We start from the raw sequence: 21138 nt of genomic DNA on the forward strand, positions 1-21138 counted from the left end.
TTTCCTGTTTCCGCGCGGGCGGGACACAGAGGGAAAGAAAGGCCGGAGGCGAGTCTGCTGCTTTCACTGCCGCGACCATGACTTGAGGTAAAATAAAAGATTTAAACGAAAGGCAGCAGGAACAAAAAGGAGAATGCTGTGGGAGAAGAGGGAGGGCAGGTGGGACTGGTGTTGCTACTGGAACTCGGGGGATGAAAATGGGGGCAGGTGGGGGAAGGGGTGAATGTACTGTATCTGATACCTATTCGATGCCCCAGATGGATGAGTTGCTAGACCACTTAGCTGGGGTCCAGTACCTGACCACAATGGACCTTAGTCAAGGGTACTGGCAGATTCCCCTTACAGATGCTGCTCAGCAGTGATCAGCTATCATTACTCCATCTGGCCTTTATGAATTTACTGTGATGCCTTTTGGAATGAAAAATATCCCTGGTACATACCAGTGATTTGTGAATCATCTGTTAGATGGACTCCAGGAACATGCTAGGGCTTATCTTGATGACATTGCTGTGTACAGTCAGACTTGGGATGACCACCTGATCTATTTAAGCGGGGTGTTAGACTGGATCAGGGAGGCCTGCCTGACCATCAAACCCTGCAAATGTCAGGCGGGGATGGCAGAAGTGCAATATTAGGGAACAGAGTGGGAGGTGGACAGCTAAAGCCTGAGCCAGCTAAGGTGGAAGCTATACAGACTTGGCCCACTCACCAAACCAAAAGCAAGAACTGGCCTTCCTTGGGATGGAAGGGTATTACAGAAAGTTTGTGCCTCACTATGGCACTATAGCCAAGTCCCTGACTGACTTGACTAAAAAGAGACTGCCCTGAATCATTGTCTGGTCGCCAGAGTGTGACGTGGACTTCCAAGCATTAAAGCCTGCATTAACTACAACCCCAGTACTTGTTGCGCCAGATTACCAACAAAGATTTTTGGTACAGACCGATGTCTTGACATATGGCATTGGGATGTACTCAGTCAAGTGAACAGCAGAGGGGAGGAGCACCCCATGGTGAACCTGAGTCACAAGCTCCTTGACCGAGAGGTAACATATGCCACTACTGAGTAAGAATGTTTGGCCTTAGTTTGGGCCCTTAAGAAATTGCAACCATATCTGTATGGGCGAAATTTTACAGTCTTCACAGATCACAAACTATTGGTCTGGCTTAAGAGAGTCTTGGGAGAGAATGGGAAGCTACTCCTGTGGAGCCTGTCCCTGCAGATGTACAACTTCATCATACAGAACTGGAAAGGCAGTGAACATGGCAATGCTGATGGACTCTCCAGGAAGAAAGAACCAGGACTGCCCTGACAATGGACTGTCAAGAACCGACCAGCGGACTGAAGAGGCCACAGTCCGGGCTCTCTCTTAAAGAGGGGAGGTATGGTGAAACGGGGGTTTTCAAACCTGTGAATTGTAATAATATTTTCATGCAGGGTATTTCTCTTGTTTGGCCAGCAGGTGGTGTTTGTTCTGTGTTTTAAAGCTGTTGCAGAGAAGACTTTCTTTTTATTTTAAGCCCTGAGGAAACAGTATCCTTCCCTACTATTGGCCAGATTCTTTCAAAAGTTAATGCTCTGGGCTCTGATTAGCCCTGGAGTTAACAATCCAGTCAGGAGGTACTGGATTTTCCCCAGTTTTGGCTAGGGAGTGCAGAGGGTAAGCATATTTGCCCTGAGGCTTTGTTCAAGACCTATGAGCAGTTATTTTCCTGAAACTCCCAATGTGCTACCCAGGTAGTAACAAAGTGTTTAGATAGCTTTAATATTGATCCTTATTCAGTTACCTGTTATTGCTAGTTGTTTTTCCACCTGTTTTGTACCATTCACTGTTCTATTTGTCTGATAATAAACCCATTAGTTTATTAGCTCTGTGTCCTGGAATAAGAATCCTGGTGGTTTGTGTTTTCGGTCTGTGGTTACGTTCTAGGAACTGAACCCTGAGAGTGTAGCCCCAGTGTCCTTAAAAATCACTGAGGAATAACTTGAGAGTGGAAGACTCGCCCAGAGGCATGCGGGACCCAGTCGGTGGGAAGAGGGTGCTAGTGTAGAGCATATGACAAGGTGCAGGCGGGCCTGAGCAGTGCTAGAGAGAGACCCTCCAGATGGTTGCAGGATTAGGAGTGGAGGAGTAGCCTAATGTTTAGTGCAGTGGCCTGAGATTCAGGGGGGCTGGGTTCAATTCCCATTGCTGCTTATTTGACAGAGGAGTGGCCTAATGGTTAGTGTAGTGGACTTTGATCCTGGCAACCTGGATTCAATTCCCACTGCAGTTCCTTGTGACCTTGGGCAACTCACATAACCCTCCATTGCCTCAGGTACAAAACTTAGCTTGTGAGACCTATAGGGACAGAGAAAGTACTTGCATATAATGTGTACAGCGCTGCATACATCTAGTAGCACTATAGAAATGATTAAAAGTAGTAGTAGTTAACTCCAAGTGGGTGCTAAGCATTTCGTGACAGAAGCATGTTGGTGGGGGTTGTGTTAGCAGTCTTCCTTGTATTTCCTTAGTCACTACCAGAATTACTACTGCTTATCTCCTCAAATCAGCTCCTGATTTATTCTTACATCATTTGCACTTGAATCTTACTTTGAAATTGTCTCAAGGTTTCTTTTCCTCTGACAATGGCAATATTATTTTGACTCCTATACCTAAAAATACCCAAACTAGCCTAAGTTTAGTTTCCAACTATAGACCAGTAGCTTCAATTCCTCTTCTTGTTAAAGTAATGGAAGAACTTATCATGTGCCAACTTATCGAGCATCTCCAGCTTCATGCCATTTTGCTTAGTTCACAATCTGGTTTTAGGCCCTCTTACAGTACAGAAACTGTGCTTAACACCCTCTTAGCTAACTTTAGGAGAGAATTAAGTTTTGCCAAAAAAAATATTGATACTTCAATTTGATCTATCCAGTGCCTTTGATATTGTTGACCATAATATTCTTTTAAATATTCTTGACTATTATGGAATCTGTAGAGTTGTCCTGAAATGGTTTTCTGGCTTCTTAAGATCTAGGTCATATCAAGTCAAACAATCAGGTATACTTTCTTCCACTTGGTCTCCTAGCTGTAGGGTCCCTCAGGGTTCCCCTCTTTCCCCCATCTTGTTTAAAATTATGATGATACCTCTTGGTCATCTTTTAGAAAAAAATGGTATTTTGACATACATATCAGCATAATACACATGATTAGTCTAGGGATAAAACCTATGGAATCACGGGCTTCTAATTTCAAACTAAAACTTAATACGGATAAAACTAAGTTTCTAATTATAACTAATCCTCACCATCCTATAAACTTTACTATTAAGAACAAAACCTATTCCCTTGAGTCATCAATGAAAATCTTGGGAGTCACAATAGATCGTTTCCTCATCCTTGAAAACCAAGTCTCTAAGTTGACCTTGAGTGTCTTTCTCTCATTTTGGAAGTTAAAGAGATTGAGGTCATTTTTCTCTAAATTTGTCTTTCATACTTTGGTTCAATCCCTTGTCCTCACCAAATTTGACTATTGCAATTCCATCTATGATGGACTTAAAGGTGGTCTTCTCAAAAAAATTACAAACAAATACTGCTGCTCGTCTTATATGTAGATCTCACTTCGCCAAAGCCACTCCTTTTATATGAGCTACACTGGTTACCAATAAGAGATAGAATATCTTTCAAATTATGCTTTTTCATTCACCAAATTCTGTTTGGTCAAGCCCTAACATATATGAATAATCTTATTGAATTACCCCCTTGTAATGCTGTTTCATCATCTAGAGAATATCTTGTCTTCCATTTCCTTATCTGTAAGAATGTGATATATAAAACAATTCACTCTGTTATTTTCTCCTACCAAGGCACCAAAATTTGGAATTTTCTACCTAAATCAATCAAGTTTACAGATGATTACCTAACTTTTAGAAGTCTTCTAAAAACACATTTCTTCAGTCTGGCCTTTCAGAATACAAAGAACTCTATTTGAATTTTACCCACACACTTTTCTTAATCTCGTTTCCCTTCTAGTCCTGCCTAATTATACTCTCACCTATCCACCCTTAATTATTTGTTTATCATTGAGATAGTCTAAATCCCTGGTTCAGTCCAAATCCCTGGTTACTTTCTGCACATGTATTAATTTGCTTCTTGAACTTATTATAATTTGTGTTATATTCTGTACATTATCATTGTTTATTCACTTTATTGTTTGTTTGTAAGCCACATTGAACTTGAGTCTATTTCAGGCTAATGTGGGGTATAAATGTCATGAATAAATAAATAAATGGTGACATCTTCAGTTTTAAAAGGAGCTGTCCTAATTTCCAGTTTCTCAAGACGTCTTTTTTCAGTTAGCATTTAAGGGTCAAGTAAGTTAGTCCCAATCTGTTTTACTTATTCTTTACTAATTACTTTTTATTTAGTCATAGCAGTTTGTTTATAAGTATTATATCGTTTAGTGATTCTTTTATGTTTTCAGGGATGTCCAGTATTGAAATGAACAGTTGGGTTCCTTGAAACAGCAATTTTGTGAAACGTGGTCCATGTCGGGACCCAAAAGACTACATTTCAAAACGAAGTATTTTACGCTTCAATTATAAAGCACAAAATATGCGGTGGCAAATAAAGTATAAAGAAATGTGCAATGATAAGATGCTTGTGGACGAAACTATGATAGTCCCTTTGAGAACATATGAGCACATGTTCAAACCTTTTAAAATATTTTGACTTTTTCTATATGGGAATTATAGTTGTATTTTGTATTTTATTTCCCTATAGTATGCTTTTCACAACACCTTTTTGATGAGGTAAAGGCAAGGCAGAGAAGCTCCAAATCCTGGAGATGAAGGCATAGCTGTGCGGATGGTGTCGGCGAGAACATTTCAGATTACTGGACCATGGTATGCTTTTCCAAGTACTGCTGAGTAGACAGAGTGTCCATCTTTCAAAGAAGGGAAGAAGTGTCTTCAGCAGCAGACTGGCTAACCTACTGAACAGGGCTTTAAACCAGAATCATTGGGGCTGGCTAATCAAAGTCTTCAGGTAAGTATAAACGCTCAGATAAGCGAAGCATGAAATACCTCTAAACAGATGGAAAAAAGGGGCAACATCTAGAAAGGAGTATATACTAATGCCTATAGTATGGGAAATAAGGTTCTGGATCTAAAGGCTGTGATGGAAGAAGTTGATTTGGATTTAGTGGCAGTCATAGAGACATTATTCATAGAGAACTTTAACTGGGATATAGTTTACCAGGTTATAATCTGATCAAGAAAGAAAGGGTAGGAAGAAAGAGAGGAGAAGTGGCAAATTGGGGCTCATAATCAAAAGTAAAAGAGTAAAAAAAAAATGGCATAAGTGGCAGATGAGGACTATAATTCCCATGTGACCACACGATGTATGCCTCCACATCCCACACTGCAGGAGACAAGGGGTAAGGTGCACTGTGTACCTCAGAAGCCAGGATGCCAGACAGCCAGGTGGGTAAAGGGAAATGGGACTTGATATACCGCCTTTCTGAGGTTTTTGCAACTACATTCAAAGTGGTTTACATACATTCAGGTACTTATTTTGTACCAGGGGCAATGGAGGGTTAAGTGGCTTGCCCAGAGTCACAAGGAGCTGCAGTGGGAATTGAACTCAGTTCCCCAGGATCAAAGTCCACTAAACTAACCACTAGGCTACTCCTCTACAGTGGTCTGGAGAGTAAAGTGAGAGGGCCATAGATGGCTTGAAAACAGGAATAGCCACTGGTTGGTGACAGGCCGAGACAGAAGGGGGTGGAGGAGGAAAGAAGGCAACTAAAAATGACAGACCTAGAACCGGTGACCTGAATTCTCCTGCAACTAGGCACCAACTGCTACTCTATGCTGAACTGTTAAGACATGGACCCACATGTATAACTGGTGATCTGTTGCCTTCAGAGAACTCCTGTTACATGTAAGCAATTTTGCTTCTAGCCTAAGAGTGAAAGACAGGTAGACAATCATTATCCCCATGTTTTGTCTGGCTCCTTCAGCTGCTATGCCAGAAGCATGCATCGTTCTGACTGCTTCTAATCTTGTGGTCCATTACTGCTTTAAAGGTTTCTTCTGTTTGATGCATTGATTACAATTAGTTGAATCATATCAAATCTTGTGATTTCTATCGACAAATCACTGGAGTCATTTTCTTTCTGACAGTGCTTGTGTATTCAAACTCTTCCATTTCATTTGCTTCTGGGAAAAAACTGTTGCATCTTATATTATAATATGCTGTAAGTTTAATAAATTAAGAAATGCTTAACTTTAGAATGATATGACTATTAGTATAGGATAACACTACCCAGTAGTTATCACTTGCATGTTGCTTTTTTTTTTTTTCCTGTAATGTGTGCTTTATTACACCTCTAAATCAAATACAAGTGAGACTTGCAGCAAGATATTGACTTTGATTTATTGGTATAGGGGAATCATTTCTGTGTTATGAAGGTTCTTAGTCTTAGGGAAACTAGCTTATGAATCCAGTTTTATAAACAAATAAATCATACTTTTAGCCTCCACAGGGCATGGTTGCGCTACAAAGGTTAATTTTAGATGGGTGGAATTGTCTTTCTTTGGTCACTGTGAGGGCAATATAAATAATATATAAAATGTCCTCAGAAGTAACAGAGGAGGCAGTGTATTTGAAATAGAGAGGCTGATGGTGTTTTTCGGAATCACATTGTTGTTCAAAAATGTGGAGATCCATTTGGATATTTTCCAGAGGGACAGAAACCAATTGTGCTAGTAGAAACAGCACTAATAAAGGCATCAAACAAAGACCCAACTCAGTCGATAGAGAATGGCATGACTGCTGCTGTCAGCACCTGGGCCCTGACCAATAAGCTGGAATTGAATGCACAAAAAAACAAGGTCCTATGGTTCCGAAATCAGGGAGTTGAGGTCCCCTCATCAATATCTTTGTTCAGTGGTCAAAGTTTTACAGTTGAGTCTGAAACCAGAGCACTAGAGGTCTTGCTTGATTCTTCAAGACTGTTTCCTAATAATCCATTAAGACTTCTACCTCCACTATCCTTTCTTATAATATTTTTGATCTCATACATTACATCACTGATATCTCATTTTTTCATACCTCACATTAACACTATCTGCTTTTGTCTCACCTAGATTGTAAACCGCACTGAACCCTGGAAAGGGGATATTAGCAGTATACAAGAATTGATTTGAACCGAATTTGAATTGAAGTTGTGTGCTCATTTTTCTACACTGTTCTGTACAATACAGTAATAAATGGCCAAATTTCAATGAGGATATCCTGTTTACTGATGGTTTCATCTTAACTGTTGTAATCTGCCTTGGGAAGCCTGGTGTTATTAAGATTGGCAGTAAAATTAAACTCTCCTTTCATTAGGGCACATGGAATCACATCTTCACCTCATCTCTTTTGTACAAATGGATTACACATGTCCCCTGCAACATGCTCTGTTTTGAGCATGTTGCAGAGGACAAGTGGATTTCATAAGCCTAAATAATAAAAATAAATATTTCATACAGATCTCTTTCTTAGGGAGGGGGGAGCAGGGTAACTGCGGTGCAGCAGAGGCTGGGTGGGCCGGGGGCTGGGATGGAGACTACTTGTGGTGGGGATGAGTGGGGACGGCTTAGATTCCCGCTGGGAAGGGCTAAATTCCCCACGGGGACAGGTGGGGACCGGTTAAATTCCGGTGGGAACGGGATGGATTTCTGTCCCTGTGCAACTCTCTACTTTCAACACACTTCTGCTGCTTGACCAACTGGCGAACTGACTTGGTCTGCTCTGTAAATCAATTCCACATCAAATGAGCACTTTATTATTAAAACAAAAAAAACAAAGTAAGAAAAATGTTTAAGGTACCAGGCAAACAAATTTCAATAAAATAGAAAAAAAAAATAAACCTACGTTTTTGCGGTGACATCCACATACTGTCCTGGACGAAAATGGGCAGCATACAGAGGAGTACCTTGCAGAGAGAGAGAAAAAAATAAAGTAAATGCTGAGGCAATTATCTAACCACAAACAACACAAGGCACCCAGAGGTCTATTCTGGCTCCCAGTTTTGCTGTTACTGAATGACACTATCTGAAAAGAAACCAGTTAATCCCCAGACCGTAATAAAGCGCTCATTTCTGAAACATGCAGACCATGTCACTTGGTAACTCACTTTTTCTGTACAAGTAGTAAACTGCTGGTTATTTCTCTAAGCTAGAACTGACTTTTAACATATCATTGTATGAAAAAAAATATTTAAGATTTATTTGCCCATGCAAGCCCTATAAATATCTGTGTTTCAAAGGTATTTTTCCCATTATACAGTAAGGAGATAATTGTATAAGGAAATATTTTCTTACTTGCTAATTTTCTTTCCTTGAGTCCTACTGGACCAGTTAGAAACAAATGGGTTATACCTCTTTACCAACAGATGGAGACAATGAGAATGCTTGTGAGCTCCTGCCCTATACAGAGCACTTTGCAACCCTAATGACCTCACTATTTTCTGTAACAGAACTTATGTGGACAACAACCCCCCTCCCACCTAAAGATTACTCCAATGGTGGGATGAGGGGTTCTAAATTCTCCACATGTTCACACAGGAGATACACTGGGGAAGGTCTGAAAAGAAAATAGGCACAAAAGATAAACTGCCTATAAAGAAAAGAAAACTCTAAACAGCAACCAATCAAAACTAGATGTTCCCTATGTCCTACCACAATTACTGTATTATCATACCTTCATCTGTATACACCATCAGTTCACTAAGGTAGAGTGGATTCAACAATGGACTCTGCTTTCTACTGTACCATCCCTGCTGCACTGTGGAATGCACTACTTTCCACAATTCGCCTTGAAGACTATCTAAATTTAAAAATGCACTGAAGACCCATTTATTTGTGGAAGCCTCTGGCAGCAGACTGGGGGCTTGATGGCCACCGGAAAGTAAGATTTCCACCGCTGATTAACTACTCCTGTCCTTGAAGGATAACATATGCTGCTGATGCTATAGCCTAAATTAGGACCTGTATGCAAGTATATATAGTATTTTTTAAGGCAAAATGATAAACTAAAGGAAATAGGAGAGGTATTAAGAGTATTTTTGAACCTGAACTGCAATGCACATATCTTCTTACATGGTATGAAAAGGTTAAGATGAATTATTTGCATAAAAGATCCCTCATTTGAGCTGATTACCTGGTTTAAGAATGGCATTATCTGACACAGTAAATACAGAAATTTTCTGCTTTGGAGGCACTCCAGCTTCTTGGTAAAATTCCATCCTAGCCTCTGGCCTCTGGAAGAGAGAAAAGCATTTTAAAAAAGGATCCCAGATAGAGGATTGGTGTTAACTGCTTTACCAACACTTACTATCAATAATGCCAGTTAAACAAATCCACACGTTACTTCTACTAAAGGATATACTGCATGTTTGCATACAAAGTCTGGTTGAGATGTTCCTATGTAAGGAAGTGATGAATTTGGATCCAATGATACATATAGGCTATTTGGCTTACAAGACAAATACAAGTTTATGATTTTACTACTTATACATGTACAAACAGATACACAAAATGGAGGTCAAACAACATGTTTTTTAATTGATGCTTTTTATGATGTGCATATTCCATGAGCAGAATGGGATGAGGACGGGAAAACAAGGAGAAAATAGATTTTAAAAACCACCAATTTCTAAGCCTTACCCATTACAGTGTTTACAAATTACAAGTCCACAAGAGTTTGTACTAAGATGCAAATAACTTTTGAACAAAGGATTGCTTCTCAGGAGAAAATAAACATATACAAATATAGTGCAATCCGCTTAAGTGCAAGGATCTGGGACCAAAGAAATGCATGCAGTTACCCAGAGCGTGCACTTAACCGTTGTGACCCAAAGAAGCTTGACATCTGATAAACATATGTACAGCACTGTTTATTATTATACATACAGTATACAGTCTCAGTTAACTGACATTAGGCTTACTTGAAGTAATCAGTTATAGTCCACTGTACACTCTTGGGTCTGTGAGTTCCACAGACTACGTCTGCCAGAAGGTAAAAACTGTCATAGCACTGACATCCAGTGGCCTCCAGATAGGCCCACACGGTGTTGAGACTCTCCAGCGCTCTTGCAAAGGTGACAGGAGGAGGCTGTTGAATGTCGTCAGCATGTGCCTCGCTGCTCATTTCTTTATCTGTTCCATCATCAGCCGTTGTTGCCTGCGTGTAGGTGCACATCTCGACATCAATGCTGTCTTCAGCTGTTTGTAGACCGTAATCAACAGCTACGTAGCGATGGAACTCCTCTTCAGTAACACCGGCTGGGATGTCAATAACCTCGTCATCTGACACGTTTTCAACAGCTGCATCTGTTTCGTCCCCTCCACATCCTTAAAGCTTGCCCGCTTGTAGCAGTTCACAATGGTTGCCTGTGTAACATGATTCCAGGCTTCTTTCTGCATATGTAGGGAATCCAACAGTGATAGATTACGAGCCAGTTCAACAGCATATTTATCCTTGCCAGTCTGGTCATCCATAACGCTCATCAGACGACCTAGCACAAGAGCCTGATAATGTTGTTTGAAATTGGCTATTATGCCCTGATCCATAGGTTGGATCAGAGAGGTAGTGTTTGGTGGCAGGAAGACCACCTTGAAGTTAGATAGCCTGATAGTGCTGGGCAGACTTATACGGTCTGTGCCAGAGCCGGTGGTGGGAGGCAGGGATAGTGCTGGGCAGACTTATACGGTCTGTGCCAGAGCCGGTGGTTGGGAGGCGGGGCTGGTGCTGGCCAGACTTATACGGTCTGTGCCCTGAAGAGCACAGGTACAAATCAAAGTAGGGTATACATAAAAAGTAGCACATATGAGTTGTCTTGTTGGGCAGACTGGATGGACCATGCAGGTCTTTTTCTGTCGTCATCTACTATGTTACTATGATCCCTTTGTGCAGCACAATTATCACAAAGCAACAAAATCTGACGCTTTTGTGCCCGCATTCTAGTGTCTAACTTCTTTAGCCAATGCTTCCAAATTTCCCCAGTCAGCCATGAATTTGCGTTAGCCTGGTATGACACAGGAAGTCACTTAACTTTCTTGAAGCAACGGGGCTGTTTGCTCTTTCCAATGATGAGGGGTTCCAACTTCTCACTCCCATCCATATTGCAGCAAAGGAGGATTGTCAGTCGGTCCTTCGATGTTTTACCTCCAGTAGTTTCGGCATGTTTGAATGCAAGTGTTCCATCAGGAATCGCTCGCCAGTAGAGACCGTTTTCATCAGCACTGAAAATGTCACGAGGTGCAAACTTGTTCAAGATGGTAGGAAGAACTAAAACCCAATTTTCAGCACCAAAGTCATCAGCATCTTGTTTCTCACCATGCTGTTTCTTGAATTTTATGCTGTTCCTCTCCTTCCATATTTCCAACCATCCCACAGTGGCTTTGAATTCAGTTAGTCCAAGACTTTCAGCTAGCTGGTTAGCTTTCTCCATAAGCAGTGGGCCACTGACAGGAAACTGTCTGCTCCTGACCCAAAAAAACCACCGAAGAAGAGCATCTTCTACCTCCTCAGCTTTTCCCGCCCGTTTTCGTTTCCGTTGTGGATTTGTATTGTTTTGTCAGTCTTCCAGAAGCTGATCTTTCTGCTTCAAGACACGTGAAATTTGACTGGGATTGACACCATATTCTTTTGTAATAGATGCTTGACTTCGTTTGTTTTCTAATTTTTTAAGAACTTCTATTTGTTCCGCCAGTGTTAAAGTCTTACAGTTCTGCCGCGACGACGACCCCGGTGTACACCCTAACAACATTCTTTTGCTTATTCTGCCTGTGGCAGTTAAAGAGGCAGTAAATTTGAAATCTCGTTGATTGTCACACGCCAATCGGCTTCCATATTCCATGTGCGCGCTTACGCGGAGTCTTTCCTGCAGAGAAGCGGTCTTGAACCATGCATATAAGCGAATCCTGCACTTATCAGTGGTGCGCTAAACCAAAATTAGTCCCCATAGAAATTGATGGTGGCAAAAACAGGACCGAAGTACGGCATGCAGTTAAACAGAGCATGCGCTTATCCAACGTGCACATAAATATATATTCCTACGATTATAAGGAGGGCATCACTGGCAGGGGTAGAAAAATATTTAGAAAGGAGATAGCAAGAAGTTTCAGGAACAAGATATTTTTTCTTCTTTCTCTTCTTAAATTTTGACTCACTGGATTTTAATTTTATCCTTTATTTTTGGTCTATTTTCAAGTTTAGGTCTTATTGCTTCTTTTTTGCTCTTTCCTGCTCCTTTGCCTCCTCCAAAGCACTATCCTCACTTCTCCTCTCTTCCAGTATCCGGGGTATCCTGTGTGCCTAGATAATTTGTGGAAAAGTCTACAGCCAAGAAGAAGAGTGCAGCAGAAATTTAGCCCGGTTAGTTTGAATCATACTGGAGAAAATGCAACAGAAGCTCTTTCCAATATTTCAAGTAGGAAGCAAGTCCAACCACTTTAATAACATGCTAAGAAAGGCAGTATATCAAATGAAATAAACAGAAATATAATCAGAAAGAAGTCAAGGAGAAATCAAGGACTGTAAAAAGGGGGAGTCTTGACCCTCCACATCCATGCCCAGGCGGGGATGTGGTGAGGCTAAGGCCAAAAACAGATATTGCTTCTAAAGCTGGCTGTCAATGCTTGCCGTGGCTTTTTACCTCAGGAACCCAGTGATCGTGGATTTTCCAGCTGGAAGCTGGCATTAAGCAATTTGTTTTAGGTGACTTTCTAGTTCTGATCAGTGGCATATTCTGTGGCCTAACATTAAGCATTTAAGCAGATGGATTTTTAAGAAAAATAATCTTGCCAAAGCATGCTTCCACTTATTTTCATCTACCATTCTTAAAAATGAGATATAAATAACCAATTTCTCACAGATCTATGAATATATCTGGAATAATGGAAATAGATTGGTCAAAATTTTCTGCGCTGCATCCTCTTCTTGATACAATAGGATTACACAGCATATGGACTAAAATACAGCACACACTCTGCATTCCAATAACTGAAAATTTTGTCAAACTCTATTTTTTCCCTTTGTCACTGCTCTCTCTAACTTCATTTTGATTTAACAGCTACTGTGCTGGTCATCAAGCACTCGACTAATTTCAGCTGCCAAGAGCAAAATGAACACCCCCAGGCTCTAAGATTTGGAAAGTCTCACACACTATTACTGAGTAAATAATTTATATAGTGAGATAAAGATGTCTTGACAGATCCTGAGGCAAAATTTACAGCTTCTCTGACATACTATGCTTTCAAATCAGGTTGCAGCCATTCACTCCAACTTTCACCTATAACTAGACTGTGAACACTGGCTTCTTAAACTAGATCTCTCATTTTTTCATTGACATTTTTCAAACTAGATACTCTGACACCAGCCTTCCTGTTGCTAGAAGTTCTCATGGACCTACAAAAGAAGTTATGGCTACAACATTAAAATCAATTTAAAAGTAAGTTGGACAAGATTTTAGAGAAAAAATATGAGTGAGTAGAAAAACAGCTACAATTGGGTGAAAATGTTAGTCACTCCTGGTCAAACTGTATGTACCAATGAATCCATAAATGAACAGAAGCTGACACAACTTTTACAAGATACAAAGTTAAACATAGCACATTTCTGAAAATTTTAATGCATAAATACTATTTGCCTTTTTTATTTTTCCCTTTTTTATACTCAAAATAAGAAAATAGTGAATGTGGCAGATGCAAAAGTTTGGATATCCTTTTAGTCAGCATTTTGTAACAGCTATTCTAGCAGAAATAAGAGATTCCAAACATTTTCTGTAGTCAACTACAAGTCTCTCTATCCTTGGTCTTGGAATTTTTCCCTACTTTTCCTTGCAAAACTCTTATTGATCAAATATTCTTAGGTCCCTTTACTGCATGTCTGAGTTCTCATAACAAACTTTTCATGTTATTTTAAGTCTGGGGACTGTAAAGGCTATTGCAAAACCTTCACATTTGTTTATGTTTATTTACATCTTTCTGTACCACCCTTAACTGAAAGATTAAAGTACTTGTCAAATAAAATCAACTATTAAAAAAACGATAACAGAAAAAAAGCTAAAAGTCTCGAACATGGCCCAGCTCTCAAAGGCCAGTCACCCAGGAATCCCTTGCACTCAGTCTGAAAAGGCCAAGTAAAAATAGTATATCTTAAGACCCATCTTAAATTTAGAAAAAGAGGATTCATTCCTCAAATACTGCGGGGAAGAGGGCAACTAAAAACATTTTTTCAGTTTTGTCCAAAACCAAATCTGTGACCGTTGCAGCTCAGTTTCAGCTGAAACCAAAACTGGCCATTACTTCCCCGAATCAGCGCTTTGCTATAGCCTGGTCACCCCATGTAGGCCCCCCAGGCCTACCTTACAATCGGTGGTGGTCTAGTGGTATAGTCAGCAAGAGAAATCCCCAGTTGCTTCTGCCCATGCTGGCTCCAATCTCAAAATGGCTTCAAAGCACACAGTTATCTATGCAACTTTATAAGTCTATGTGCTTTGAAAATAAGAACCTAAATAAGATGGGGGGCAGGACTGAGCCCTGGGGTACTCTATAACATGCAGCATAGAGAATATAAACCATAAATAAACGACCTCTGAATAAAGCCGCAATTAATAAAAGATATAAAACAAAAAAACTACTGTACTTCTCATTCCCAAATCTAATCAGACCAGTAAGAAGTGATTTACGATCAACTTAGCCAAATGTCACTGAAAGACCTACAGAGACTGCGTGCCACCTTACTCTTATCTAACCATTCATCCACTTTACTTGTGAGAGCAACTAGTGTCAGTAGTATGCTTTTACCAGAAACTTGTTTGGCTAGGATGGAGCACCATATTTTGTTGTAAGTATTTTGAGGTATGTTTCAGATTGTTAACTTCCTGAAATGTCTAACCATTTCTAAATTTTAATTTCCTCACAACTGTGGGACATTAACAATCTGTGATATATAATATTCATGGGGGATTGAACTGACTCAGTAATTAGTGATGGATATGTATGCTGATAGGGATTTGTTATAATAAAGTGATTCTGATATATAAATATATGTCTGGAGCACAGTATATAAGAGAGTAATGCATTGAGTGCTCTGGTTGTGAATAGTTTATCCCCGGCTTTTTGGAATTTTTTTTTTTTTTAATTCAAATACTTCACCTTTCATTCTCTAGTGTGGCTATGGCCAAACAGTTCAATTTTCATTTAATCATTCCAGAGCACTTTGCTCCAAAGGCTTTTGGATGACTCAAGCGTTTTTTGTTTTTTTTTTTGGGGGGGGGGAGTGGGGGGAGGATTTTTTTCATACTTTAGATGACTTTTATAATGAAACTGAAGGGCTTCCTTCTAAAGCATTCCCATGCAGATATTATCACTGTGTAAGCCAGAGCTCAGAAAATCCCAGGTGCCATGTCACCATGGCTACTAATAATTTTCATCTAGCACCTGATATTTTCATGCTCCTTTCTTTCTTTCTTTTTTAACAGTTTTTTTTAAATAACAGTAATTACTGCCACATGAGTAGAATCTCTCTCTTTGCAAGGCACTGCTCTATTCGAGGTTGAGTCATACAGTGAGGAAACTCTCATGACAATATCGTGCAACATGAGATCCAAGTGCCAACTTGAGAACTCCACTTCTCTGCAGCTTTCAGCCATTTACCCCCCTGTTTACTAAGCCGCGCTTATGGCTGCCATGCGCTAATGCCGACACAGCCCATTCATTATGTGTTGGCATTGCCACATGGCTTAGTAAACAGGAGGGTAAGTGAAGACAGTTCCTGCACCCAGAGCAGCCACAGATAAGAAGATTACAATCAGTTGCTCTAAGGAGCTGCTGCTGTGGGGAAGGAGGCTGACTATGTTGCGGAGGTGGTGGGCTGACTGGCATGCTACATAGTAACATAGCAAATGGTGGCAGAAAAGTCCTATATGGTCCATACAGTCTGCCCAACAGACAAATTCACTGACACTGTTGGGAAACTGTGGGGTACAAATGAGATAATAAATAAATACTGAACAAACAATCCAATAGTATTATTACAACATTTCATTCGCTAAATTCTATTTTGCTAAGTTTCTCCTCCCCCACTGAGACATACAGCACCCATAACATATGATATGCATGTGGTATAAGATATACATATTTGATCCTCATCTGTCCTTTCCATTTTCAGGGCTCAGATTGTAAAAGGTTTGTCCTGTACTGGCCCTACTTCTTAACTACCGGAGTTGCTGTCAAAATCAACTCCAGCCCATCCTGATCTGTCTTTGCCATATATGAGACACAGACCACAGAAGTCTATCTGGCATTGGCCTCACTTCCCCACTGCCGCAGCTAACATCTAAGCACTGCTCCTACCCATCATAAATGAACTTATAGCTATTGATGTGTTAAGTTTTGTTCTGATACTACCCTCCGTCTATTTAAGGATTCTGTGCGTCTATACCACACATTTTTGAATTCCATCACTGTTTCTGTCTCCACCACCTCCACTGGGAGGGCATTCCAGACAGCCACCTCCCTCTCCATGAAAAAGTATTTCCTCACTTTACTCCTACCACCCTGCAACCTCAATTTATGTCCTCTAATTGTACTGTTTCTCTATTGCTGAAAAAGATTTATTTGTACACTGATATCATTTAAATATTTAAATGTATGTTGTGATAAACACAGTGACTGACCTACTCTGAGGAGGCCGCTAGGGGGCGCTCTCCTACAAGAAATAGGGAAAATGCCATGATATGGTCCCTAGGGGGAGCTCCAATTGGGACATCCGGGTAATGACCTGAAGGGGCCAGCAGAGGGAGCTCCAGCTAAGGCCTGAGCATGGGGACCAGGGAGTATCTACAGCAGAGGTTCCCTGTTAAGAGAAGGGCACCCAGAAGGCTCTGGACTCTTCCAGAAGTGGGAGGAGGGGCCCAGAAGGGGTGTGGTTAGCTAGTCGCAGCCCTATATAAACAGTACCTCCTGAGGAGCTAAGAGAAGAGAGGGGAACCTGGTGCTTGGGAAGCCTGCTGGAGGAGGAGTACCTGGAAGAGGGAAGAGAGAGCGAGGAGACCCTAAAAGTGAAGGTACTTACCAGGCCATGTGGTGGATGGACTTGTGAACCAGGCCATGTTGTTAATGGACTTGTAACTTATTTAGAATGAACTAACAGCCGTGGGGTGGAGTATAGGACCGTAAGGTTAATGAGAGTGAAGACGGTCCTATCCAGGGGTGGTGGCTGTTTTACACCGAGACCCCGGTCTTCCAAAGTAAAAAGGCTCAGTGTATTGGCGAGCGAATGCTAACGGGAAAGATGATATTCCCCACAAGACTGAATCCAGGTACTAATAAATTGAATTTGCATGTGTTGACTGCCTAATTTGCATATTTGTGAAGTCTGGAGAATCCGAGTGAGAGTCCCAGGAGAGGTGCCGTGGGTCACCGGCTGTGAAACAGAGGAGGGACCGAGGCACACAGGACATAACTGGAAAGGATTTCCAGTAGGAGGAAGGCATGGCCGAGCAGTCACCCTGAGTGAGAAGGGAGCCCAGGATCTTGAGGTTGGTGCTTGCAAGTGGCTTGCTGGAGTCCTGCTTAGGAGCCTGGGTCAGTGAGGCCAGGTGGGAGGCAGAAAGAGCACACGTCCTTACCAACTGCTCAGAAGCAAAGTGCCTGGAAGCCGGGCAGAGAGCCTGGATAGGAGCCTCTAGAGAGCCTCAGCGCACACGAGCAGCCCTGGTGGTTTACAATGTATATCTCTTCTATCCTTTCTTCCCTCTAGGGTGAACATATTCAGGTCTTCAAGTCTCTTCTCATGTCTCTTGGTGCAAGATACTACTACTTATTTCTATAGCACTACTAGAATGTACGCAGCCTCCAGAACTGAACACAATATCAAGAGGAGTTTCACCAATGACTTGTACAAGGGCATTAACACCTCCCTTTTTGTGCTGCTGATTCCTCTCTCTACACAGCTCAGCATCCTTTTGGCTATAGGCATCGCCTTGCCACATTGTTTCGCAGCCTTGAATTCTCAAATACTATCTGAGGTCCCTCTCCTGATCCATGCATTGTGAAGTAAAAGTAGAAAGTCTTATCCAAAAAACTACTCAAGTAAAAGTTAAAAAGTACAGCTCTTAAAACTACTTTTTTAAATTATAAAGTATTCTTAACAAGTTAGATCACAGAATCTGGTATGTTTACAAGCAATACCATATTGTGATTATGTACCTATCAATTTGTAATCTGTCTAGATCTCTGTGGGTACAATGGAACAGAAACTTAGGGCCCTGTTTACTAAGCAGAGCTAAGGGTACACTAGCATCTTTAGCGTACGCTAAATTCTAAAGACTCCCATATATGGGCCACTCTAGTGTGTCTCAGTAAACAGGGCCCTTAATAAATTAAATTACAAATTTAAATTAAATACCTTTTTAACAAGCTTGTTAAATTTATTTATGAGAGGGTAGAGGAGGGAAGGAGTTTTGTAGGTTTACATTTTCAAATTATTGCCGCTATACAATTTTTAATAGCTATATGCACAGCATTTTTAAATGTGGATTCATTTTACATTTGTACATATTTTGTCTTTTAATCACCTAGATAAAACGCTTCTGTGTGGAAAACCAGCAAGAAAAGTTGGAACTGGGAATGGGAGTGGAGAGCCCTGCACCATCAGTCAGGTTGTAACTGTCCCTTCTTATAGTGCTGGGGAGTTAGGGGTCCTAATAAGGACAGAGGGTATAAAACGTGCGTTATCTTTACCTTGTCTTGACAGGTACATAAGTACTCATTGCTTCACCATCAGTTTGGGTAATGCAGCTTAAGTGCATTATTTCTCGTTTATACTATTTCTTCTGCTGGCAAGAATAATAATTTAGCTTTTACAATTTTAAAATAATATCTGAACCTTGTGTTTTATTTTTTCAATGTGTATTTTGGGCTGTAAGGACTTGGAGTAGCTACCTTTTTCATATTTTATTCTTAGTGTACGTTCTCTCATTACCTGCCCTCTACCTGAGGTGAGGTGATTGTGTTAGCACTACAAGCCCCTTGGTGTCAATGAGGACGATGACAAATCCTTCCTCATCCTTGGGAAGAGAATTTGAGGATGCGATCCCGGCGGCTACTACTGACGCTCAATGTAGAGGAAATGGAGGCCCTCTTGATGTCCATGGGTCCTGTGTCCGATGCAACGCCTGAAGCCATACAGACTGATGCCTCTAAAGCTGCTTGGTGCCAAAAATGTGTTCAGGCTGCTTTTCTACACTCCTAATACCTCTTCTTAACATATGTGAACAGAGTTTACAAGAGGGATTATGAATGGGCCCCAAGTAACTGCAGGCACCAATTATGGGTGTCTGTTAGGGACACAGTTGTGCTGCACCGGGTGCACTTCTTAAAACCACTGAGAGTTTTCTGGGACATGGTAGGAAAAATAGCTGAAACAAAATCAAACAGCTTGATGGTGGAAAAGGACAGGGTGCCTAAGGGGGCCTAGTGGGCTGTGGAAAACAAAAAAAAATGTGGAAGTGCCGAAAAACCTGACTAAACAAAAGAAAAAGGGGGAGGGAACACTGGCCCACATGAGACACACACACACATGCAACAAATAAGCACCGCAAACTGCAATAAGGAACACGCTAAGATGCAAGCTGTGGAGATGAAATGTGAAACACATTCATACTGCTCTGCAACAAAAACAGGACCAAGCTGGTCTTGTGTGGTGATGGCGGGTGAGAAGATGTGCACATACATAGTAGAACACTTCCAAATACTTGTGGAAAGAACACTGGGGACAGCTTGCCGAATGTGGACTCTGCCCATATCACATCACCCATCATTGAGAATAATATCCTGCTTGCCAATAATATAGCAAAAAATTATGAACTTCAGAAACATCCTTGGCATCACCCTTTGAAAATTATTATAGTGCAGTCCCTTTTAAAGTAAGTGGAATCACACTCACACCCAGCGATCCATTCACAATGGCTGCCTACCTACTTCTGAACCCAGGGATTTCCTTTCTTCATTAAACCAGGTGGCATCAGGTCCTACACACAAGTAATTGATCGCAGCTATTTGATCCATACTGCATTAACACGTTTAAATACCTTGAACAATTATTCAATCCTGCTCCCAACTACCCTACCCCTCCATGTTCCTTCTTATCTTGAAAACATTTTGCTATGCCATCACATTGTTTGCTGAAAAAATTCCACAAACTCCCAACTCACCAACTGAGACATATCTTCCTCCTTAATTTTGCCCTAAGCTTCTGGGAAAGATGCAAACCACCCTGAAAAGCTCCCAGGAATGACTACCTGTACCTTCCCATCTACTACCCAATGCCCTCTTACACTCCAAAATCTGTTTTGGTAAATCAAGTCCTGAAAGAGCTCTGAAACACCTTAAGGCGAAACAAAAGTACTCACACTGGTTCAGGCTCCTATCACTGTCTTGCTCTAAATACAGTTCTTTCCTGAACCACTTCCATCCTCACAGTCCTTCCAGAACTGAAATACGTATAACGTACACAATCCACTGCAAACATTTACAATTATATCATAGGCTGAACCATACAGAACATTTTGGCTAGGGCAGCATGGTATGGTACCAATTTAAAACAAAGAGAAGTGAATCAATGAAGCAGTGAAAGAGACTCAACCAGATTGAAGCATACGTGTTCAGCTGAAAACAAAGGCAGTATAACCGGCATCTTTTTTTTCTTTCCCCAAACGAATACACCCAAAAAGCAATTTAAAGGACTGACAGCAGTGTCACACTTGAATAATCCCATCTATTAGGAGGTCACTTTCTTAAAATTCTCTACAATTACCTTCAACCTGAACGTTTCTCTGCACTTAAGGATGAACTGTTCTGGACAATCTGTAAGGCCATTTTCCCTTTGAATTCTGAAATGAATCACATTATAAGGAGTATGCATACGAAACAGATAAGAGATTTGTAAAGATATAATGGGAAAAAAAAGTAACCATCCAGGTGAAAAAGTGATCTTCCAACAATATTGTCCTCTAATGACTGCATTTTAAAGGTACAAAATAATGTTTTTTTTCTTTATTATTTAAAACTTAAATGTTTACTATTAATTACCTCTCT

The 21138-nt window shown here is 40.8% G+C and overlaps 1 protein-coding gene across 1 annotated transcript in view; it reads right to left on the minus strand.

Moving 5' to 3' along the window:
* MRPL3 (mitochondrial ribosomal protein L3) overlaps nucleotides 1-21138 on the minus strand; it is an 88715-nt gene that overhangs the window by 43337 nt on the left and 24240 nt on the right. Inside the window, exons 5-6 of the mRNA XM_030206464.1 lie at nucleotides 9191-9290; nucleotides 7904-7964 (exon numbers count right to left, since the gene is read on the minus strand). Of these exons, the coding sequence (XP_030062324.1) occupies nucleotides 7904-7964; nucleotides 9191-9290 (161 nt within the window). The remainder of the gene's footprint in view (nucleotides 1-7903; nucleotides 7965-9190; nucleotides 9291-21138) is intronic.

Source organism: Microcaecilia unicolor, chromosome 1 (genome assembly GCF_901765095.1).
Source record: "Microcaecilia unicolor chromosome 1, aMicUni1.1, whole genome shotgun sequence".
In the NCBI taxonomy this organism is placed as follows: domain Eukaryota; kingdom Metazoa; phylum Chordata; class Amphibia; order Gymnophiona; family Siphonopidae; genus Microcaecilia; species Microcaecilia unicolor.